Raw genomic sequence first — 24,948 nt, forward strand, 5'->3', positions numbered from 1 at the left:
AGAAATAAAGCTGCTACAGGTCTTTGTGTGGACACATATTTTCGTTTCTCTTGGGTGAATACCTAGTAATGGAAGGATTGGGTCATGGGGACAATCCTAAGGTGTTGGTTGTATCATTTACACCCCCACCGGCAGGGGAGGAGAATTCCAGTAGCTCCACACCCTCACCAACAGTTGGTCTGGTTGGTCTTCCCCCTCCCCTTCTTTTACCTCCCCCCACCCCCCACTCCAGTTTAAGCCGCAGTTTCTCCACAGCTCCCTGGTCCATGCTGGTATTATGATCCCCCCCTCCCCAATCCGAGGGGCCTATAGGGATTTAGAGTTTTGTCCCAAGTTTTAGAAAGAACTTTCCATGTGTCAGAACTGTCTGGTTATGGAATGGATTTCCTGATGGAGTAGTGAGGCCACCATTGCTGGGAGTGGTCAAGCCTGTGAGTGCCGAGTGGAGATGTGTGGACGAGGGATTGCAGCCTCAGGTGGGATTTGGACTAACTTTCTAATGAGCTTCCTCCAGCCTGTGGTTTGAAGGGCCATAAGTGATGAAAGCCCCACTCGTAGCATTACAATGAATGCCTGCGTCTTGCTGGCTCCGACCCCCTGACCTTCTCCTGCAGAAACCCCACATCCTGGGGGAGCTCCTCTCCCCTCTCAGTATGTGGGTGAATTCTCTGCACACAGGAATTGGGGAAGGCAGCCACCTGCATTGTCCTCTGTGCCCATCGGTCACCCTGTCCCTGCTGCCTTGACTTCTCTGTCAGGGCCCCGTCCCACCCAGTCCTGCCCCCTTGGCCTCCAGGTTCTCAGTCTTCCCTTACTACAGGAGCTCGCTATTTATGGTAAACAAGGGGGGGGTCCCCTAGCAGGGCTGCTTGGGCCATCTTACAGGACAGCTCCATCTGCTCACAGTCAGCTCACACTCAGCCTCCTCCTCCTGAGTCTGGTGGCTGGGCCACAGCAGGTCCAGGAACCAGGAGGCAGGAGATGTCCAGAACCAAGTCTCCCTCCATCCTGGGGCCCCTGCTGCTAAGTCTGGCTGGCCACCCTACCCTCTGTGTTTCCTTATGAACCGTTTCTCCTCTGGCTCCTGACAGAGCTTCCTGGCTTCCATGAGGTCCCTGCCTCTAGTCCACCATTCGTGTCTTATGTATGTCTGAACCCAAGTGCTCTCGGTCCTGCCACCATCATATGACCTGGTGGTTGCTCCTGGATAACTGGATGCTGACCATTGCTCAACTCCATGTGCTAGATGTGTCCAGTCCCAGCTCTGGCCCCATCAGGTCCTTGGTTACCCAGTAGAAGTAATCAAAAGCAAGTCATTTTACAAAGAAGATTTTCTTTTGGGCTATGTTCATCCCACTTGATTCGCATATTAAAAACCATTGTTATACAATGAATTTTTCCATGTGTGTTAGCCATGGAAACCAGGGATTCATCCTCCTGATATTCGTGCCCTTGTGTGGTCCCCCCTACCTGGTATCAGGGTTGGTCTGTGTGACCAATAGGATTGGAAAGAACTGATGGGGTGTCAATTCCTAGAATAGGCTAGAAAAGATAACAGCTTCACTCTTGGTCATTTTCTCTCTGCTCTGGGGAGGCCAGCTGTCCTGTCACGAGCAGCCTGATGGAGAGGCCTGTGTGGGGAAAAACTGTAGCCTCCAGCTAATGGTCACAAGAAACCGAAGCCTCCTGCCAGCAGCCATGTGGGTGATCTGAAAGTGGATCCTCCAGCCAAGGATCCTGTCAAGCCATCAGAAGACTGATGCCCCGGTTGACATCTTGACTTCAACTTCAAGCTGCCCCTCCCATCCTGCCCCTCAGAAACTGTGTGAGATAATGAATGCTGCTTTAAACCACTAAATGTTGGGGGCAGGTGTTTGTTATGGAGCAGTAAGTGGCTAATATATGCTGCCTGAGGACCTGGCAGGTTTTGCATCTCCCATTTGGCTGCTGGCCGTTGAATTCTGGGAAATTCTGATGCTTACACTAACCCTCCTTTTAATTTGAGCTTCCTAAAGTTTGTGCTTTTCCCAATCAAGTCATCTTAAGTCAATAATCTTTGTAGGCACCATTTTTGAACAGACACAGAACATTCCATTGAGTGGGCCTGTCTTAGTTTATAAAACATTCCCCTCTGGTTGGACATTTAGGTTATTTCCATTTTCTCTCTATTATAAACAATGCCACGATGAACATCTTCAGCTCTCAAAGCTTTTCTTTCCACATCTCCAGTCATATCTTCAAGAGGTCTTCCCAGAAGCGAGGTGAATGAACCAAAGGATACGGATCTCTTTAAGCAGTAAAAATGTCTTGCTAAGTAACTTTCCAGAAAAATGGCACTGACAGTGCTACCAGCAGTAGTTGAAATTTTTCATCTCGCTTGCCCTCCCCAGCATTAGGTTTCTCTCACTTGGGGGTGCATCTTCCTGCCATTTATTGGGCCCCTGTGGGCTTGGCTCTGTACCTCATGCTGGGGGACAGGCCCAGATGTCACACTGTTTAGGCAGCAGCCATGTTGTGCCAGCGCCCCTAGGGTCTAGACAAGTCAGGAGAGACCTATGTCATTTCTTTTCTTTAAAATGAAGTGGATTCTAAACACCACTTAAAAATACATTAATAATGGTGTTGGTATATTATTCATCTTGAAGAAGTGACAGATGTTTCCCTCAGCAAAATGCTGAAGTGGGAGAGTGGGTTAGGGAGATTGATTGGTTTCTGTCAAGGGGCTCATTACCTCTCGCCTAGACAACCTCTTTACTGAACCCCTGCCTCCAGCTCCCGCAGCCCCAGCCCTAACGCAATTGGTCCCCCACACCGATGTCTAGTTAATTGTGCTGACGTGGTTCGGGAACGTGGGATGGGTGCTGGGCTTGGAGTCAGGTGGCCGAGGTTCTGGCCTGGATTCTTTCACTGAGTTCTCGGGTACGGTGGACATGTGCTTCCGTTTCCCCCTTTTCTCGGATCAGCACACTGATTTTCCTTTGGGGTCCCAAGTGGCCCTTGTCTCAGTCCTGGGGTGTCATGTGAGGCTGACACTGCCGCCCTCACCTCACCCCCACTCCAGGGAGAGGCATAGTGTACCCAGGCTTGGCCACTGAGAGTTCTGCAGACGTCTGGTTCAATGATTGGTTCAAGGGGCAGTATGTGTCCTAAGCCGAGGCAGCCGTTGTTTGAGGCCTGGATCCAATTGTACCTGAAGTTCGCCCTTGTCACTCAAATCCTCCTTCTTTCCCTGCTCCTCCTTTTGTTTTCCAGTCCATATGAATTGGATGCTTGTTACTTGTAAACAAAAGAGTTGTGACTGATACACAGTGTGACCTTGAATAAGTCCTTTTTCTTTGGTGGCTTCAGTTGCCCCATCTGGGAAATGAAAGTATTGAATTTTCTGAAGTTCTTCCAGCCTGGGAGGTTCAAGTCCCCATCTGAGTTGTGGGGACCCACATATTGGGAGGGTCATAGGTGGACAGATTGGCTCATGTGGAACCCCAGTTGCGGTGAAGCCTTGCCAGGAGAAATCTTAGTAGGCATGTTTTGCCCAGGCCTCCAAAAGGCTGCCGTGGAGCAAAGGCAGTGGCAGAGCAGGTCTCCCTGTGGGGGGTGGGGGTGAAGACCCAGGAGTATTGGGGTTCCACAGTGTGGAGCCCTCTGACCAGCAATGACATGTGCTGCCCCTGCTCTGTGTCTCTCAGTGGCTCTCAAGTACCTTCAGGATTAAGTCCCATCCTCTTAGGAAGGCAGAAAGCCAGGCTCCACAGAGGGCTTAATAAATATGGAATGAATGAATGAATGCACAAATGCCCTTTACGACCAAGCTCTTGCCAATCTCCCCAGCCCTAAACTCTGACCCTCTACCTCCTACCCTCCACTCATCGCTTCTCCAACCACCGTATTCTTTAATGCCTCAGTCGTGGACGTGCTGCTTCCTCTGCCTGGGGCCTCCTCCCACTACCCACCACCCACCTGGCACGCTTTCACCTCTCCTTCAGCACTCAGTTCGTTCATTCACTGGTTCAGCAAGTCTTTCTGGAGCCCCTACTGTGTGAGGGTACTATTCTAGGTGCTACCATGGACCCAGACAGGCGGAGTCCTGTTGTCATGGAGCCTATTCCTCAGGGCGGGAGAGCAAATACAGAAGATGTCAGAGGGTGATAAATGCCATGGAGAAAATTCAGCAGGGCTGAGGCAGCAGTGATGATGGGGACATGATTGTTTCTGTTTCTAATAGAGGACGGCCAGGGAAGGTTACTCTGATCCAGTGACATTTAAGCTAAGCTCCAAACGAGGGGAGGGAGTGAGCCATGCAGATCTGGGAGAAGGGCGGTCCAGGCTCAGGGAACAGCAAGTGCAGTCTTGGGAGTGGGGAATAAGCTTGGAATGTTCGAAAAATGGTGAAGAGACCCCTGTGCTGGAGTGAGGGGCTGAGGTGGAGGTCAGAGGGTGACATGGAGGTTGCGGGGGGGCGGCAGCTGTGCAGGACCATGTACACCACTGAACGAGGGAGAGGGGGCCAAGGGCAGAAGCGGGGGGAGTGGCTGGAAAGCTCTGGCAAAAATCCAGGGTGGTGGCAACGGGAGTGGTGGAAGTGGTCCGATTCTGCATCTGCTTTGAGGGTGGAGGGGGCAGGATCTGCCCACGTGGGGTGCTGGAGACAGGGAGGGTGAGGATGAACAGAGACATGGTCGTGCTCCAGGTGGGAGGCTGCAGAGAGCAGGTGGTGGGCAGGGAGGCCTGGCATTGGGCTTGGGCATGCGGACTTTGAGATGCCCATCACTCAGCCACGTGGACTCCTGGAAGCAAAGGTGGGCATAGGAATTTGGAGTTCTGGGGAAAGGTTGAGGTGAAAGGGAAGAGTTTGGGCATCGTCAGCAGAAAGAAAGAAGGTGGTTAAAACCAGAAACTGCGTGGGGTCACTGGGGGAGGGAGAAGGAGTAGAGGAGGTGATCTCCTACATTTGGAGGAGCCACCAGGAAGCAGGAGGAAGACCTGAGAGGCTGTCCCAGAGTCAAAAGAAGACAGGTGTGTTCCCTGTGTCCAGGCGCTGTTCAGTCACATAAACGCAGGGCTGGGGCTCGGCTGCGAGGCCTAGTGACAGGCAGGTAGTCGGTGACTTGGACAAGGGCAGTGGGGACAGAAATGTAGTTGGAGGCTCTAGAGGAAAAGGGACAGGAGGGATTGGAGGTCGTGCCAAAGAATGGTTGGAGGTCAGGGGTCACAGAATGTGTCTTTGAGCAAAGCCTGAATGAGAGGTGGGAACTAGGGATTGGGCCATGGGGGAGGAAAGTTCTACAGGCAGAGGGAACAGCTGGGGCAAAGTCCCCAAGGCAGGAGGGGCTGGGTGCCTTTGAGGAGGAGGCAGAGGGTGAGGCGGTGTCCTCTAGGCCGCACCTCAGGCAGAGCTTCCTGGGCCTGGGGAGCAGCTGGCTGGCATGTAGTCTAGAGGCTGATGGGAAGCTGTGAGAGGATTTTGAGCGCTTTATTTATTTATATTTAAAATGCTCTCTGGCTCCAAACGGGGAACTTTAGGAGCCTTTGATTCTGACCCCCATGCTGAGTGCCTTCCTGCTGCCCCCTTATCTGGGGCCCCTCGCCTGTCTGCCCAGTGGGTCCTGGCCTCTGGCCCCATGCCTCTGATCTCACCAGGCTGCACACGTGGGCCCCACTTGGCCACCCGGGCCGCGGAAGTTGGGGGCCAGCAGGCCTGTCCTGGGCAGAGCTGGGGCCTCTCTGGCCATGTGAGGGCCCTTTGTCGCTGCAGTTTGATCAGGCCCTGCGGGGGCCGGAACTGGCCTCTGACACCCACCAGACAAAGGGCCTCTTTGAGAGGCCAGGAAGTGAGGAGCTGGGATTAATCCATCCAGGTTTTTGTGGGACCATCTGAGGGCCAAAGAGCTCAGAGCCCTGGGCACTCCCAGAGCTTTGTTACTATTACATAATTGACGTTGTTATTATTGGTTGGAGAATACTTTCCTCTTGCATCTCCTTGCTCAGCTCTGAGCTACCCCCAACCCTGCTTTCTCCCTCACCCCCTCCAGGGGAACTGTCTGGGGTTTCACCACCCAAGAGTGACTAAAGTATGAGTCAAAGTAGTGACAGAATTCACTATGTGCCGATAAAACCCATCTGAGCATTTTCCATGTATAGACTCAGTTAATCCTCACAGCCCTGTGAAGGTAAGATTATTATTATCCCCATTTTACAGATGAGCAAATGAAGGTACAGCAGAGTTAAGTAACTGGCCCAAGTTCATGGGTAAGGGCTGGGGCTTGACCCCAGGCAGTGTCTGACTTGGTAGGCTCATGTAAAATCATGACTTTTAACGCCTGCATTTTATAGACGGCCCTGAGAGGGGGAGAGAGTTGTTCAAGTCACCCAGCAAGTTAATGCTGCAGCTGGGGGCCAGAGCCCAGGGCTGGGCCATAGAGTGCAACTCTTTAATGTTACTTGTACGACCTTGGACAAGTCCCTTACCTCTTCTGAGGCTTTTTTTTTCTCACCTTGTGGACAACCCCTCCCCCCCTTCACAGGACCATTTGTGCTGACTAAATGAAGTGAGGAATGCGTGTGCTTAGCAGTGTCTGGTGCAGGGCACGGCTTCAAGGTATGAGCTCCTTTCCTTCTCCTTCCCTGCTCCCAGGTGCTGTTGCTGACCACAGCTTAGGAAGTAACATGTTCCAAGGCACTGATGTCTCAGTAGTGGCCTCTGGAACATCTCCGAAAGCCACGGCTTTTCATCAGGGTACCGGCCTGAATCACCTGGAAAACTATACAAAGACCCATGCCCTGAATCCCTCCCTGGAGATTCTGAACCAACCTCCGTCAAGCCTTATTATCCAAAGGAGTAAATTCCTAATAGTGGAATGCCTGACTGTTACACGTGATAGAGAAGAGACTTGGAAAGCTGGCGTTGGGTGGGAGAAGGTTCCTTCCCACATCCCCAGTCCTGACTGAGAAGCAGCTCCCTTACCTGATGGGCCAGCTAACTGAGTCTGCTAAGCTTTGCACTTAATTAAAGGGGAAGGGAGTCAACGGTCGGGGGGGGGGGGCTCAGGGAGTTACTGATCTGCCAGGAGTGGCTGCTGAATTTTCCCCAGTCCAACCTCATTTCCAAACATCTTTTCCTGAGGGGAGGGAATCTAGTCTCTGTTTCTTCCCACTGTCCTTTTCTCCTTTCCTAATAATAATAGCTGAACTTTATATGTATATGCTTTGTTCTGGGCTTAGGGCATTCAGTGTCCTATTTAACCATCCCAGTAACCCTATGCAGTAGGGTTGTGCCCAACTATTTGTTGTGCCCATTTAATAGATGAGAAAATAGACCAAAAACCATTTGCTCAAGGTCAAACAGCTGCCAATCTGTAAGCTAAGAATTTAAGTATGAACTCTTAACCCCTACTCAGTGCTGCTCTGTATCAGGTGGGAATGCAAACCCAGGTAGGCTTCCAGCAACAGGAAACTTAGCAATGTTGAAAGATGAAGGGGTTTATCATTCTCAAATAGTGACAAATCTAGGGCTGGTGCTGCAGCTCAGCAACATTGTCAGAGAACAGTTTCTCTCCACTGTTCGAAACTTGTGCTTTTATGTCCTCATACTTCCAAAGTGGCTGCCACACCTCCAGCACTCACATTTGCATTCCAGGCAGAAAGGCAGAGGAAAGACCAAAGGTCTCCAACTTGAGAGACTTTGTCCTTTTATTTAGGAAGTGAAGCTCTTCCTAGCAGACTCCCACCTAGGTCTCCTTGACTAGAACACACCCCTGGCTACCTTGGCTGCAAGGTAGGAAAATGAGACATTAGCCTTCCAGCCTCTAGAGTTTCAGAAGGCAATAGAGGGCTGCCTGGGAAAGGTGTGAGGGGGCCATCCCATGTTCCTGCCTGGCCTTTGGTTGTCGTCTCTCCAGGAAAGTCTCTTCACTTGTTCAATGTCCCCTGCAGAGGCTCTCTTCCAGCCAGAGGGAGTCAAGGGTCTTTTTAGGTGCCTCTGCCATCCAAAGTCTGGGCAGTGACAGGAAGTCTAGAGAGCTTGAATATCAGGACAATGTGTTTTCTGGGCCTTATTTGCCTTGTCTGTAAAATGTGACCTTAAACCTACCTGCCTGGCAGGGTGAGCTAGAGGATCAAAGGGGACAGTGGCACAAAGTGCTTGGGCCACGGTGGCCGAGGCGTGGAAGGTGGCGTATGGTGTTCTTGCCGTGTTGCTGATGGCAACTCCCCATCCTTGTCCAAGCTTCAGGTTCCCCAGCTCAAAAACGGGAATTAACTAATTATATTGATGCTGGGGGGTTGTTCTGAGGATTAAATGAATTTATGCCCCAAAGTGCTTCAGTGACTATCTCTCTTTCTGATGATTTCCTGGACAGATTGGAACAGATTCCTCGAAGGGGGAGGCCTTTTTGGAAGATCTTGTTGCACAGGGATGAGGTGCTGTTTTTAGCAGTGATTTAAGGAGGGAGGTGGGACCAGGAGCTGGTCAGGGAGGAAGGCCCTGCAGAGACCCATGGAGCTCCCCGACTCTTCTTTCCAGGTCCTGCTGCATTCGGAGAGGGCCCATGGGACCCATCAGATAGTCTGTCCTCCACAGGTTTGTAATGGGCTGACCCAGTGCCCTCCTCACCGCAGCACCAATCAATGGCTCTCTGCTGGGCTTTGAGCCAGCAACCATAGTGGCCTGGCCTGCCTTCCTAGTCACAGCACTGTCCCCAAATAAGCCCGTTGAAGGAGCAGAGGCGCCTACTGGGACTCAGGTTGGAGCCCGGACAGGCTCAGGAGGGACACAGACAATCTTTGTCTCTCTGTGCCTCAGTTTCCCTGTGACTCAGCATCCTAGGAGAATAGGGGATGGTGGAAATGCTGCAGCCCGACTCTTCACAATTCCATTTGGTCTTGGTACCTGGTCTCTGAGCCCAGCTGGAGGGCTTCTACTCTCTGGGCTCCTCACTTCTGTAAAAAGTGAGCCCCTTTCAACTAGGACATCTCTGTGACTGTGAGGCCACGACTCAGGGTGTCTCCTGCCCAGGGGTGGTTTCAACACACCTTGGAGCCCACTGTCTTGGAAGGTGCCCCAGGATAATCGGTCTCCTTCCCTCGGTCCTGAGCTGGTTACACGCTGGGTTCATGGGTGCAGTGCGCCCTCTGGTGGCTTCTTTGGAACACTGCTCTTCCAGGCCCCAGTCTACTAGTGCTCTCTGCTGGGCTGGAGCCGGCAAGGCCAGGCGGTACTAGGGGAAGCAGCTTTCTTTCCTTTGGTGGCTTGAATGGAAGTGGGGTTGCTCTAGTTCCTGGGAAGCTTTCTGACCCCCAAATGTAATCCTGCCACCTACATCCCCACTTCAGAGAAACCGCGGTCCTGGCTGGGATTTTTTCTCATATTTCTGGAGAGTTGATGTGGGTGCCTTGTCTCTTAGAGAGGAGACCCGCCTTGTCCTTGGTCGTCCAGGGGACTCTGGTCTCTTGGGCTGGCCTCACACAGTTCCCTCTGCTCAAGCACTTGCCCTTTTCTTGGAGGAATGCCCATCATTCAGGTCTCGGCTCAAGCACTCTTTCATTCATTTATTTTTATGGTACAATATATATAACATACAATTTACCATTTTAAGCATTTTTAAGCACCCAGTTCAGTGATGTTAAGTACATTCACAATTATTGTGCAACCATCACCACCAGCCATCTCCATAATGTTTCCATTTCCCCAAACTCAAACTCTGTATTCATCAAACAATAACAGGCCATTTCCTCCTCTCCTCTGCCCCTGAAAGCCACTGTTTTACTTCTTGTTTCTATGAATCTGCCACCTCTAGGTACCTCGTGTAAGTAGAGTCATCTACAGTAGCCGCACCATTTTACATTTCCATCAGCAAAGCACAAGGCTTTCGATTTCTCCATATCCTTGCCAATACTTGTTGTTCTCCCTCCCTTCTTCCCACCCTCTTTCTTTTATAGTAGCCGTCCTAATGGGTGTGAAATGCAGTCTCACTGAAGTGGTTTTGATTTGCATTTCTCTAATGATTAGTGATGTTCAGTATCTTTTCATGTATTTATTGGTCTTTCATCTTTAAACGAACACCCATTTTTTCCTGACCAGTAGCTTGAGCATCATCTGAAAACTTGTTAGAAACGCAAATTCTCAGACCCCATCAGGGTTGACTGAATTGGAAACTCTGGGCTTGGGGCCCAGAAATCTGGGTTTTAACCAACACTCTGGTAATTCTGATACAAAAATTTGAGAACCATTGGTCTGGGCATTGTGCCAGACACTTTGCAGCATTATTTCATTTATTACATTATCATCATCATCATCATCATCATCATCATCATCATCATCGTCATCCCCATTTGGCAGATAAGAAAACTGAGCCTCAGAGAGGCAGAGTCTCTTCCCTGTGTCACACAGAATAGGACCTTCAAGCTCCAGAACTGCTTATGTGGTGCCTTCCCTGGGATTTACCGGAAGCCTGGACTAGTGTTCCCCGAATGGCCAGCAGGGGGAGCCCTTGACCCAGGGCCCAGAGTCTAGGCTTGGAGGGGGTGGGGACAGAGTTCTGGAGCCCCTTGCAAGGAGGCTGGGCAGGATTCTCAGGGCTCATTTCCCATTGATCCCGCACCACTGACCGACCTCAAATCCCTCCCACTTGGACTCTCAGTCCCTGACTGTATAAGAACCCTGGGGCAGGGACTCGGGGCAGCTGGGTCAAAGTTTGAGAGGTCCCAGTAACAAGCTGTGCGACCTTGGAAATACTGCTCAACCATTTTGAGCCTCAGTTTCTCCATCTTGCCTGGAGACTCCATTGAGAACATGAAAGGCCCTTCAAGTCTGAGGCATTTTGGCTTCCTGGAGGGTTGAAATAAATGATGCTCTATTTGGGGGAATGGAAAAGTGAACATTTACCGGGTGCTAAATATGGGCTGGGTGCTCTCAACGTGACATTTTGTTTTATGCCAACATAATGAAATAAGGAATATTATCCGCGTTTTACAGATGAGGAAACTGGGCTCAGAGAGAAGAAGTGAGTTGCTCAAAGCTCACATGGCCAGAAAAGGGCAGATCTGGAGTTCAAGTTTTCTCTCTTCTTCCAGGCAGCCATCCAAACAAAGGGCTGACATGCAGTCTGAGAAGGGAGAGGGGAAATGAGGAGGCAAAGTTGACTCCCTCCCTCCCTCCGTATCTCTCTCCCTCCTTGGACTCTTGGGACTAGGCTATCTGCCTTTTTACCCACCACCTACTAGCTCTGTCCCCATAGGCAGATCATTCCATGCTCTGGGCTAAATGTTTGTGCCCCCCCCAATTCATATGTTGACACCTAACCCCCAAAGTGATATAGTATTCGGAGGTGGGACCTTTGAGATGACTAGATCATGAGAGCAGAGCCATCATGAATGGGATTAGTGCCCTAATAAAAGGGACCCAGAAAGCTTTCTTGCTCTTCTGTCATGTGAGGACATGTGAAAAGATGGCTCTCTATGAACCAGGAAGCTGGCCCTCACCAGACACTTGATCTTGGACTTCAGCCTCCAGAAGTGTGAGAAATAAATCTCTGTTGTTTATAAGCCACCCAGTCTGTGGTGTTTTGTTATAGCAGCCCAAATGGACAAAGACATTTCCTTCTCAAGCCTCAGTTTTCTTGTATGTACAACAGAGATAATAAGCCTTGGGTTACTCAGGATTTTCACAGTCTGGGAAGTGGGGGAGGGCTATAGCTGATCTCAGGGATGGAAATGATGGGGTGGCCTTCTCTACCTGCCAGTCGCTCTGTCGGTCTCTGTGTGCCTCGGTTTCTCACTCGGCCTGTAGATCTCTCTTGGCACTGCTTGTCTCTAGGTGGTAGCAGATGGGCTTCCTTGAAGTGGGGGGTGAGGACAGGAGGGCAGGGCCACAGGAACATTGGGCTACATCTTTCCAGTTTAGCCACAGGGAAACAGAGAGGGTCTCTACCAATGTCTAAGTATAAAATCCCAGAGAAAGAGTCTGATTGGCTAGGCTTGTCTATTCCTAGGCCAGTCACTGTGGTCAATTGGAGATGAGCCCTTCCAATTGGCCAGATCTAGGTCACGTGTCCACCCTTATGGTTGGGAAGAGGGGTCCTGTGATTAACAGTCTCACCAGAACCACTTGGGGTGGCATCAAGGCAATCAGTAACAGCTAACACGTCAAACCATGCACCAGCTGTTCTAAGCGCCTTAAATGCACAAATTCATTTAACTCTTACAACAATGATTTCATTTTACAGGCAAAGGAACCGAGGCAGAGAGGCATGCAGCTGGTGAATGGGATGGCTGGGATATGAACTTCGTCTGGTTCCTGAGCTCAAGCTCTTCGTTCACCTGAGGAACGCCTCTAGAAGTATAGAACTGTCAAAAGCAGAGGGAAGGATCGTTTGGCAGACAGAAGCCATCCATGTGCCTTCTGCACCCATGGGATCCTTTGACAACACAGAAGGCACCCAGATATGGGCTTGGCACACAGCGGGCCTTTTGGAATGGACGTTTTCCTTCCCTTTCCTCGGACAATCAGGGCAAACCAGCTTTCCCCGCAAGGAACCGGGTGGGTATGCTCAGTGGAAAGGGTTCTGTGGATGGCACCTCAGCCTGCAAAGCTTTGGAAGACCCCTGCTCCTCTGCCATTTGGTCCCTCCCCCTGCATCCCCACCTCCCTGGACAGAGGTCTCTCTCTCTCAGGGAGGAGGGAGCGCCAGGTGAGGGCCAGGGGTTGGGGTCGGGTCTGGAGTCTGAGTGTGCCAGCTCCCCTGGGGCAGCGTGCCCCCACCTGGGCAGCACGCTCCTTCTCTCTGTGTTATCCTTGGAGCCTGTGGGTCATGGGCTCACCGGGGGCCTGGGTGGGCCTCTGCTGGGTACACAAACACTAGTCTGCCATGCAGTGGCTCTGTGAACAAGGGGAGCCCTCAGCAGAACTCGATAAGGTTTCCAAAAACAAGACTGCCCCACGGCCCCATGCTGCATTCCTCTCTCCTGCTGGCAGCTGCTAATTTATGCTAATCAGATGCATGAAAACCCTAAGTCCCCAGTGGGTCCAAGCTAGACCTGTGTTTCTCTGGTGCCTGGTCCCTGCCTTTACCTGGGCCCCCAAGTGGCCCCAGTTCTCCTGACCCCCTGCCCTGCCTTGTCCTTGGTGCCAGGGACCTTGGGTAAGGTCAAGGGGGTGGGGGCTTTGGGGGATGAAGTCTGCCTGGCTGGGAAAGGGCCAGGTCCCTGACAGGCACTATCTCGTTGACTCCTCTCCTGACCACCCCCCTCCCCTCATTGCCCCCTGTGGGAGTCACTGTGGCAGTGAGGGTAGGAAACCAGGAGGGGTTTAGCAGCCTGGTGGAAATGGAAGCAATTGGTGACAACTCTGATGTCAGGCAACCTGGGGGTGAACTCCTGGTCTGTCCATTTAACACTGTGTGACCTTGAGCATGTTGCTTATCTTCTGTGCCTCAGGCCCCTCATCTGTAAAATGGGGAGGATACCAGGGCTTCCTGCGTGGGTGCTGGGGGATTAAATGCGATGGTACATCAGGTTGGTAGGAGCTGTGTTGGCCATGACCATCAGCAAACCATGGAGCTGAGTTGGGAGCAGGTCCATCGGTCTGACTCTCAAGTCCGAGCTGTTCCAATGGCCGAGGTTCTTTCCCCCTGAGGAGTTTAGGGACAAGAAAATACCCAAGGCTTCCATCCAAGGCCTCTACCTCCTATGATATGCCCAAGTGCAGGGTGGTGGTGGGTGCCTGCGGCTGGCTCTTGGCTTCTCCAGCCCCTCCATGGGCAGCCTCAGGCCATGGAGAGGAATGCTGTTCAGGATCAGGGACAAGGGCTTCAGCCCTGAGTCTTGCCTCCTTCCTCCCTTGTGGCCTGAGGGTGTCCTCCTGGCTGTGAAAGGAGATCTGTAGCTTGAGTGCTCTGTGGTCCAAAAACTGGTGTGCCCATCGTTGCTCCTACCTGTCTACGCTGCCTGTGCTATTTCTCCCATCAGAAGTCCCTTTCTCACTTTTCTCCTCTTTCCTGGGCACAGAGTGCATCTGCCAGCCCCCCAAGGCCCATCATCTTTGTCAAGTCCCCTGGCCACTCCAGCCCAAGCTGGCAGTCCATTTCCTTGACCTTCTGAGGCAGCCCTCTTTCTACTTACTTATTCAACCCTCCATACCCATCTTCCGTTTACTCAGTGGCTCTCTTCAGGCTTAATTTGCACTTAGCCCCTGGTACCTACAAATACTGGACAAACTTCACTTCTGCTCTATGGTTTTATTTTTCCTTCTCTGGTCTCAGTTTTCCTGTCTGTACAATGCTGGAAGGGGTGGCATCCTGAAAGTCCAAGGAGTTGGCAGCTAGGCCATCCTTCTCTGGGCTTATCATGACCTTTGGCTACATGAAGGAGCCTAGAGACAGGGGACTGGCTTCCTTGGGCTTCTGGAACCTTCAGAGTCACAGTGATCAGGTGATTCTGGGTGGCCCATCTGGGGCCTTGGACCTTGCAGCCATGAAGAATTCATTTAAAATTTCCATGGAGGGATTGGCTCCTAGCCCTGGCCACGTGAGTTATTTTGGGACACTCTGGCCAGTGCTCTCTGCTCTTGACCAAATAAACTGGCCCGGAAATCCCCCACCCACCATCATTTACGACCCTGCTGTGCTCAGTGGCCGGAATCTGGTGTGTGCCTTGAATTCCTTAAGCCTGGGCTGGGTGGAGTGGGCACAGGACCCTAAAATGTCCTTACCTATTAATGGCACTGTGGTCTCTGGACCAGGCAGGGGCATCCTGAACCAAAGAAAATTAAAAATAAAAATAAAATAAACATAAACAATCCCAATGTCACCCCTCCGTGAGGCCTCCAGTGTGTGACAGGCATGCGATACAGCCCAGATCAGGAAGAAAACCATTTTCCTGTCAGCTGATCACAGACACATCCACAGCCCCAGGACGGGGCAAAACAACCCTGTAATTTTTCCACTGAGTGTGCTTCAGCCCTTACAAAGTTGGCTACGGCTGAGTGCCAGGGTGTCCAGGGGTCCCTCTCTCTTTGCCATTGCTTTGTCCCCCCACCAACCAGGGGCTTACCCCCTGATGCTAGCTAGCTCTCTACGGGTTCCTGCCTGCAGACAGGTGTCCTCAGATGGCCTGGGCGAGCCAGAGAAGGTCCCACTGTCCTCCTCCAAGCAGTCCTGGGTCCTTGCAAATCTTCCTGCTCAGCATTCTCAAGACAAGGCTTTCTCAGGGCTTGGGGCGAGGGGCGGGTCCCTCACGTAGAACAGCTCTGATGACTCACAGGGCTCAAAGATCCCCTTCACCCTGATCCCAGCAGTGAGACAGGGAAGGGACAGGGCCCGGAGGTGGGGCTAGACCTCCTCGTCTTTCTGTGAGGGCAACAGCCATGACAGCAGCTACCACTTACTGAGCACTTACTACGTGCCAGGCCTCTACCGAGCACTGCACAATCTCATTTAATGCTCATGGCAACCTCGTGGGGCAGGTTCTATTTAGGAGTGTGCCACTCAACAGGCTCTCGGAAAAATGAAACAAAACCAATTACCACAGTTATTACTGCCTGGCAGTGTTTGCCAATTTCCATGGTGTAAATACTGGCACTGTGGCCGATAAAGTCACTGAACCAGTGAGGACAGCTGTGCAGTGCTGGCCTCATATGCTGGGGGTGGGGAGCCTGCTCCAAGCACGCCACTGGTCTATTCATATTTCTGGTTCACACGTGGTGGTGAGCGATCGCCATGTGCTAATTTGGGTGTGTGAGGAAAGCAGCTTTCTTTCTATTTTCTGAACTGACCTTAATTTCTATTTGATTCCTTCACCCCATTAGTGATGGAAATATCATACATTTAGTCATTCTTGGTCCTCTGGACCCTGCCCCAGGGTCGTCTAAGGCCTGGGGGTTTAGGTAGCGTTGGGACACTGGTGGGGAAGGGCACATTAGACCCTGGTGTTGTCACCTCCCAGCTTCCCCCACTTTGTCCCTATTCTTGTCCAGTTCTTGCAGGGTACTGCTGAGTTCTCCCTCATCCCTGATCACAATGTCTCTTCAGAGCCACCAGCTCCCTGGGGCCATTTTGGTGCTATGCCTGTGTCACTGTGGGTACAGGGGAGACATTTCATGGCACTTCCCCTCTGAGGGCAGAACTTTCTGGTCCCCTGCCATGGGGCGGGGCTCTGGCTGCTTCATCCGCCCACAGGAAGGGCCATGTCCCTGGCTCCCGTCGGCAGGAGGGTCCTCTGCTCTCACCACGTCCTGTCCCGGGGCTCTCCCTCTGTCTTGGGTCTCCAGAGCCATCTGCGAACTCTCACTCCAGCAGGGGCTCAGGACCCCAGCCTCCCAGCTCTCTCCACGCATCCCTCTTGTAGCCCTGAAATCTCCCTGGTTTTGAAGACCAGAGGACTTCTCTGATTCATCACATAGGTTTCCACATTTTCTAAACTAGGACACGCAAAAGCAGTGAATCTGACTCCTCTGTTATCTGCATTCTTCTGTTATTCCTTAGGACAGCAGCAGCCCAGCTGGCCCATATGGGGACTGGGGACAGCGGGGCTGGGAGGGGAAGAAGGTGACAGGAAATTCTGGGGAAAGAGCCATGGGTGAATATTTCAGCTTGTTATCCTACCACATACTGAGAAGGAAACAAATGTAGGCAGGTTGAGCGACCTGCCTCAGGCCACCCAGTGGATCAGAGCCGGAACTCAAGTGCCCGACTGCCCACAGAAAGCCACTAGTGAGAGCATCAGAGAGACTGAGCTTGTCCCCTTAGGCCAGATGGGGAAGGAGGCCTAGAGAGGGAAAGAAACTTCCCTAAGTGGGTACGAAAACCAAGGCAGAGCGAGGACTAGAACTCAGGGCTCCCGTCTGTCTGATGTTGGCTCCTCGGGACCAGTTGCTGCCCAGAATCCCCAGGAGGCATCAGAAATCCTGAGAAGGGAGAAAGAAACACAATAAGAAGGGAGTTGCTGGTGCCTGACTGTCCCACTCACTGTGTGGCCTCAGGCAGTGCTGTGCCCTCTCTGGACATCCTTTTCTCATCTTACTTGCTGGAGGCGCTTTGCAAGGAGCAGATGAGGAGGCCGGAGGAGCCGGCCTCCTTCAAAGCAGCCTGTTTCTCCTTCTGGCCTCTTCTTGGCATCTTGGCTGGGGACTTTGATTCATGACCCCCCCCCCCACACACACACACACTTAGCCATCTTATTTTCTAACAATCTCAAACATATATAGCGAAATTGCAAGTACGGTATGAAAACTCGTTTCTCCCTGACCATTTGAGAGTAAATTGCTGCCATGGTGACCCATCCGACAGGGACATCTCCCACCAGAAACGCAATGCCAAGGGGAAATCAGGACACTGACGTTAACACGTACCTACAGCGACCCTCAGGCTCCATCTGAGGTCCTCCTGTTGTCCCAGGAATGTCCTTGCATTGAGTTGTCCTGTCTCTCTAGCCGCCTTCAGCCTGGAACGGTTAGTTCCTCATTTCCTCATCTCTTCTTAATTTTCATGGCCTTGACACTGTTGGAGATTACAGGCTAGCTGCTTTGTAGGGTGCTTAGGATTTTCTCCCTTACTGGTGAAGTCCACTTGATTCCCTCAGCTGGGGTCGGCCTGCAGGCCTCTCCACTGTCGAGTTACTCTTTTCCCCTTGGTAATGAAAAAGCATTTTGTGGGGAGGTACTTTGAGACAATGTAAATGGCCCACCCTCATCAAACATTTAATGCATTTGTTCATTTATTCATGTCAGTATGGATTTACAGTTTCCTGTTTTATTCAGTGGGTGAGAAGATGTTACTGTCATTTTTTTATTTCGATGCTTAAAAGGGGCTGGAGGGAGCCTCTTCGTGCTGACTCCTATGTCCCCATCATTCTTTGAGAACTTACTTACTTTCTGGCACAAAAAGATATTGTGGCTTTATCTTGTTCTACCCTGGCTCAACCCTGGAATTGGCCATTTCTTTAAGGAAGGGCCTAATTTTAAATTTTCCATGTGATTCCCAAGTAAGGTAGAATCTATGGTTATTGTATCGTGTGCGTGTTATGTGTGCTAAAAAAGTTTTTTTTTAATGAAATACAACATTTAAAAAAAAAACCCAGACATTTTATAACTGTGTTTGGGCAGTTCTTATTTTTAAAAACTACACTAGACGCTTTAAAAGCTGGGTGGGAGTGTCATGGGATTGTGCCCTGGGCTTCTGGTGGTTTCTGCCTCGCCCCCGGCCCATGAGGCCCATGTCCTCCACCTGGCCCCTCCTGCCTTGGCCAGCACAGCTGAAGCCCAGAGGGGCGCAGGCGAGGCTGAGGGTCCCGCCAGAGCAAACACAGCCCCTGCATATGGCCAAAGGAAATAGCCCTGGGTCAATATTAGCTCGTGCGGAACAGGCCCGAGGAATGTGTGGTGTGTCCCCTGCGGCCTCAGGGAGGGAGAGGGAGAGTGGCCTGAGGAGCTCACAGGAACCCTTGGTAATACTGGTCCAGCCTCCTTCAGTGTGGATGGGGAAACCAAGGCCTGGAGGTGGCAGGGGTTTGCCTTGCGTCACAGTGTGAGTGGCCGGCTGGCCTCAGAACAATGATTTGTGTTTTCCGTTCTTTTCCTTAGGGTGTTTCTCCTCTCCCACTGTGGCTCCTGGGAGGCGGCAGAAGGTAGGTCAGTGAGCACTAGACTGGGAGTCAGGGCTCCTTGATTCTATTCCTGGTTCTTCCCGGTTCTGGTTCTGCTGTGCGACTCCAGGGATGTTACAGCCTCCCTCGGGGCCTCCTTCTTCCTTTATCTCGAAGGCCCTCCCTCCCTGCAAACTATAAACCCTGATTGCCAGTACCGTCTGCCCCACTCATCAGGTCTTCAAACTCAAAAGTCGCTAGTGGCCAGGTAGAGAAGGTAAATGTGTGACGTGAACACTTGTGTGATGATAATGGAGATGAGAGCTGTGGAGAGCTGGAAAGTGTGCCCGGCACGAAGGTATTCAAAGTAAAACAGCAACAAGATCAACATACCGGGTAGTCACAGGAAGCACTGACAATCTACAGACCCTGCTGGTATGAGACAGAAAGACAGATCACTTGCTCTGTCTCCTTGTCACTCTGTCTCCCACACAGGACCCTGGAAGAGGGGGAAGCCTGGTGGGGGCTACAGCATCCAGGCACAGGGGAAAAGTCCCAGTGGATGCTATAAGGCTTGGCTCTGAGATGCCACCATGAAAAGCAGGGGGTGGGCCCAGCCAGGCCTGGGAGTCACGTGGTCCCTTTTCTAGCCTTTGTGTGAGTCTAGGTTTCATCTCAACTTCAGTGGTCCGGACTTGCACACTTCCCGCCCACCTCCTGCCTTATCTGGGGCCCTTGGCTTCCTATCTCCCAACTCCAGCTGCTTCCCTGAACCACCCTCCTACCATGAAGGAGAGTCACTGACTACCAACCGTGTGTCCACACCCTGACACAGCCTCTGTAAACCCCTTCAGCCTTCATAGAAGCCGAGAACCTGCTTCTACTCATTCCAGGCCAGTATTTAAGTCCCAGCTGGGCTGCTTACTAGCTGTAGGATCCTGGGAAAATTATTCAACCTTTCAAAATCTCAGTATTCTCACCTATAAAATGGGTGAATGAGGTAATTCAGTCTCACTGGGTCACTGTGTTGTTGTGAGGATTGAAACTGGTAAGGTAAGAGAGAGTGCTACAAAGCAGGGGCTCAGTACATACCTCTCTTCTCATCCCCCGCACAACACCTGGCCTCCTATGATCCACACTCCCACCCTTCCAGTAACCCAGGTGGCCTGTAGACAAAGGTCTATGGATACCCACTCTGTGCCCAGTCTCGCGCCTGCCTGGGTGAGCCTCCACGCCAGACCTAACACACAAACAGGATGAAGAGACAGCATAACTGAAAAATGGTGCAAACCAGGGCACACAAGTAACTCAGAAGAGGGAATGATCCAGAAACAACAGCATAAAAGTACTCGAAAAAAACATGGAGGAACATTTTTATAATCTATCATTTTAACAGATACTATAACTTAAGATATCGATGAATTCAAGTGTTTTTTAAAACTGGTGAAAAAAAAACCCATCAGCACATCAAAAGATAAACTGTGTAAAAATACTTACAACTTATTGATGAGATTCACTTCCTTAATATGTAAAGATCACCTTTAAATCAATTAAGGAATGGATCACTAACTAATAGAAAAGATGGGTAAGGGATCTGACAGTTTATAGAAAAAGAAATGCAAATGGCTTCTGAACATATGAAAATATTCTTAACTTTACTTATAAAATGAATTGAACTGCAGTACAAGCCACTTTTCATCTATCATACTGGCAAAGATCAAAAAGTTTGATAGCTCATTGTTGGTGAGGATGTGGGAAACAGGCATTCTTTTACAGTACTCTGGGGAGGATATATTGGTACGATGTCTATAAAGAGCACTTTGTCAGTATTGGCCAAAATTGGCATGCTCGTACCCTTTCACCTAGTTATTCCACTTAAATGCATCTTGTACATGTAATCAAGCGTGAAAATGAAGCATGCACAATGATAGTTATTGCTGTTGTGTTTGCGATTGCAAAGAATTGGCGACAATCTAATATCCATTGGTTAAAGGTTATTTAGTTATGAGACAGCCAATTAAAGGGATACTATGCAGCCATGATAAAGGATGGCAACACTATGTACTAAAATGGAACATATCGTTCAGTGAAAAACACATGGTGCAGAACAGGTGTAGCTATGCTACCATTTTTGATAATGGCATGTATTTGGATGTGCTTGTATATGCGTAGAAATCTCTGGAAGGAACCACTGGAAAGCAGGTATTAGTGTTGCCCCAGGGGAGGGTACTGGGGAAGCTGTTGGACAAGGGTGGAATGATACTCATTTTTCACTTTATATCCTTTTGCATATTTTCAATTTTATACCATGTGCATTTGTTATCTATCTAAATATGAGTTTTAAAAAGTGCATGGCAAGGACGTGACTTTATCCACCTGGAGCAGGGCTGACGGGAGGATCTTAGGCGCCATGACATGAAGAGGTGGAGATGGCGGAGCAGGTCTGCTCCCTGTGCACACCTCACCATCCTTAGCAGCATAAGGAGGTCCTGTGGGCTTGGGAGGTGGAAAGGAGGAAGGATTTCAAGCCTAAACCCCAATCTAAATGTACTCCCAGCAAACGAATTCACTACGGGAAGCCTCAGTTACTTAGTCTGTAAAATGAAGACAAGCATGGCACGTTCGCAGGGTTAGAAGGAGACAATGCCTGTGAAAGGCCAACCTTCTGTAGGTGCACTGTAACCCCCGAGGAGATTCTCAGGGATGATGGAGGCTAGTGCTGCGCCCGTTCTGTTTCCCTGGACATTATCACCCCTCTACTATCCCTGGGCACACCACTGGGGCGGGGCAGAGCTCAGGCCCACCCCATCCCTGCCCTGCCCCGGAGAGGGGCACACAGCCCGGGCACACACACATTGTTTAGCAAGGCAGCTGAAGGGTGGGGTGGAAAATGTCAACATCAGATTAGCCCGCTGGGAAATAGCACACTTCTCCAACCACAAACACCCCCACATTTCCCTCCAGCACAAGGGGGTTTTGGAGGAACAGGGTGGGGCAGAGGCTGGTGATACCAGTGTCACCGTCAGTATCCCCCAAGCCCTCTTGGCCAAAGTATCCTTGCGGGGCAGGGGGTGGGGGTGGGGGTTGGAGAGGGAACCTGCTGGGGCTCTGGGCCTCATGGCTGCCCCGCTCTGTGGGATTCGGAAGAACTCTGCCTCAGAGAAGGTCTTGGCGTCACTGGGGAGCCGCAGACAGTGGCAACCCCTGATTAGAGGTGTCCAAAATGCATCCTTCAGGCCTTAGAGAGCCACTGAAAGTTTTGAGCGAGACAGGGCTTGTTCAGAATCAGCCTTTAAGCAGTATGGTTGAGGGTAAAGGTGACCGGTTGTGGGGGGAGAGATGCCTCAGAGGCCACCTATCCATTGCGATGCCCACATCCCTGTCGTGATCTTCCTAGTAATTCTGCAAAAAGGTGGACATGCTGTTATGACCACTTTACAGATGAGAAAACCGAGAGAGGCGGTGCGACTGGCCCTCGGTCACAGAGCTTGCCAGGGGCAAAAGTGGATGTGAACCCAGATATGTCCCCGCCAGGTCTGCGGACTTTCCCTACACCTGATACCACACCAACGGAGGGGTCCGCTATTTTTAGATCACCAGTGTCATCTCGACTATCCCTTTTACTAAGAAGTAGTATTGTTATCCGTCCCTGCGATACAGTTACTAGTGCTGTGACTATTACTGGCATCTGCCTTCCCCAGGTGGGTTTTGGCGGCAGTCAGTGGGGCTGCCACCTGTGGCCCTAGATTTGCCCAGCCTTGAGGCCGCCCTGGCTGGGAAGGAGGCCCCCACTCCGACTTACGAGTCAGGGCTGGGATCGCGTGGGCATCCTGTTTGAATGGCAGCCCTTTGCAGGCAGGCCTTGGTCTTGTTCACTGCTCTATGCCCAAGGCCTAGCACGAGGCCTGGCACATAGTAGGCACACACAAAAAGGCCTGGCACATAGTAGGCACACAATGATGCAGTTACCTGTCAGATTAGCACGTCCACCCTCTACTCTTGGAGGAGGGCCCTGGAACAGACCCAGGTTCCCTTGACCATAAGGCCAGGGTAGATGGGGCCACAGGGGCTAAGGCTCCGAAGCGCAGGGCTGCACTTCACACAACTGGGCAGATTCTGTGCCAAGTAGCATGGCCTTCGAGTCAGGCACATGGCCTAGGTGGCCTCCTCGTTTTGCCAGTGTTTTTAATTATTACAGTATATATATATATATATATATATATATATATATATATATATATATATATATATATATATATTCTGAATTGGTGGTCCAGGTCACCTGCTCTTCAAACACTTATACAGAGGAGGCCAGAGAACCCAGAGGCTCAGATCTGACAGCTGATGCAGCTCTCCATGCCCCTGGGCCAAAGAAATACCTTCCCTGCTGCGAGGGTGTAGGGGCTGGGCCTGGGCAGCAGCCTCCGAGACCTGCTCAGCCCAGGGCCTCCTTCTCCTTCTGCCTTCAGCCTCTCCCCACAGCTAAGTCTGGTGGGAGGTGGTGGCTGAGGGCTGGTGGGGGAGATGGGGGAAGACAGAGGGGTTTGGAGAGTAAGAGGGACACCGAGAGCTTGGTGACTGGGAGGGAGTAGAGGTGAGGGTGAGGAGAGTGGGATGCCGGGCAGTGTGGGGGTCGAGGGGTCCACACCCGGAGGGCTCGCTTTAAGGTGTACTGAGTTCTAGGTGGCTGCAGGGCTGGTGGAGGTGGTGTGGAGGCTCAGTAGCTGACCTGGGCAGGGGGCTCGCAGCCGCTGGGATACCCAGAGCAGGGCCGGTGGCCCTGGGACAGCAGCCATGGTGGCTGCAGAGTACAGCCTGGCCTCATGGCCTGGCTTCTCAACCTGCCCAGGGCTGTGCCTAGTGCTGGCGGCGACAGGCCTTGGCCACAATCGGGCTCTTCAGCCTGCAGCTGGCTGGGGACAGACCTTTCAGCAGTTGCTGGAGATTTATAGATGGCCGTGAAAGGGGTGCAGTCAGGAGGCCTGGGCTGGCTGACGGGGCCTCCCAGCTGTTTACCCAGCGCTGCGGAATTTGAGGGCAGTACCAGCCCAGTCAGGCTGGAGGGGGTCCAGGTGCTGGGTGCAGCTGCTCAGAATAAGTAACCTGCCTCGTCCCGGGGCCCGGCTGAGGGGGGCCAGGCCTCAGAGCGTATGGCTTTGGACCCCTCCCTGATGTTATACACAGAGAAGCAGAGGTCAGAGTGGGAAAGGGATCGTCCCCGAGTCCCACAGCGAGTCTGTCCTCCCGACAAGAGCAGAAGCCAGACGAGTGATGGTTGCAGAGCACAGAAATCGAGAATTTTCACTTGCTGAAATGACCTTGTTTATATGGGTCCTTGTGTACTGTCTCCCCCACCAGAATGTTCATCCCATGAGAGCAGGGACCTCATCTTTCTCATCCACTACTGTGCCCCAAGCACCTAACTTGTTGAAGCCTCTTGTTGAATGGTTGAATGTCGTCAGAAGACCTGGGTAGGGTTCCCCTTTCTCACATTACAAGATGTCCAGAGGAAGAGGGATCAGGGCTGGAACAGAGGCTTCATGATGCCGTCTTCTCTCTCTCCCTCCTAAGGTTCTTAGGCTATGGCTGTTGTGCTCGAGCTTCCGAAATGGCTGCTGCTCCCTTGGGCCTTGTGCCTGCCTCCCTGGCAGGAAAGAGGAGTTAGGACAAAGGGTAGAGGGCACGTACTTACAAAGTCGGTCCATTTTTAATCAAGATAACCATAGATTTCCTAGAAGTCTCTTAATAGTGCATTGGCCAGAACTATAAATAGTGGTGCTTTGCTTTTCTTTTTCTTTTAAATCTCTGCCAGGGACTTGGCCCTTAGCAAGACCTATCACTTTTGTTGTTTTTGTTGTTTGGTGGTTATTGTTTTTATTTAAGTAAAAATCCCCTCTCTGGGGGAAATGCCCTAATGAGGTCATACTTACTATTATGTTACTGGCAGGTGTGCTACAGTAGCCACCAACTTTTCAGGGACCTGGATCTATGAGGTTCTTTCCGAGGGCGAGGTTACTCGCTGGGAGGAGAGAGGTACTGACCTTCTAGCCCTCTCAGCATCCCTGGACACAATATGACAATTCTCACTCTAGAGCTTCAGAGCCGGGTGGAGGCTGGATGGAGGCCAAAGTCAGGAAGAGGGTGGGATTCCCAGCTCCCGGGTCAGTGCTCTGCTCCCCACAGGCAGTGCCCTTTCTGACTGCGGTGCTATCCCCCTGGAGCCTCCTGCCCAGGGGCCTTCTGCCTGCAGAGTCTATGCAGCATTGACAGACCAGCAAATGGCATGATGGTGCCCTCGGTGCAGGCAGCCAGCTCTGAACATTTGGCCGAGAGTCAGCCTCCTTGATAGGGGGTCGGACAGACAGCGTCAGCAGCCCC

At 51.5% G+C, this 24,948-nt stretch overlaps 1 protein-coding gene across 1 annotated transcript in view; it reads left to right on the forward strand.

Moving 5' to 3' along the window:
* Positions 1-24,948, forward strand: part of LAPTM5 (lysosomal protein transmembrane 5) — a 101,966-nt gene that overhangs the window by 45,919 nt on the left and 31,099 nt on the right. Inside the window, exons 2-3 of the mRNA XM_081055846.1 lie at positions 12,219-12,532; positions 18,569-18,612. Coding sequence (XP_080911972.1) covers positions 12,256-12,532; positions 18,569-18,612 — 321 coding nt within the window. The 5' untranslated portion in view covers positions 12,219-12,255. The remainder of the gene's footprint in view (positions 1-12,218; positions 12,533-18,568; positions 18,613-24,948) is intronic.

This window comes from Rhinolophus hipposideros (assembly GCF_964194185.1).
Source record: "Rhinolophus hipposideros genome assembly, chromosome: 8".
In the NCBI taxonomy this organism is placed as follows: domain Eukaryota; kingdom Metazoa; phylum Chordata; class Mammalia; order Chiroptera; family Rhinolophidae; genus Rhinolophus; species Rhinolophus hipposideros.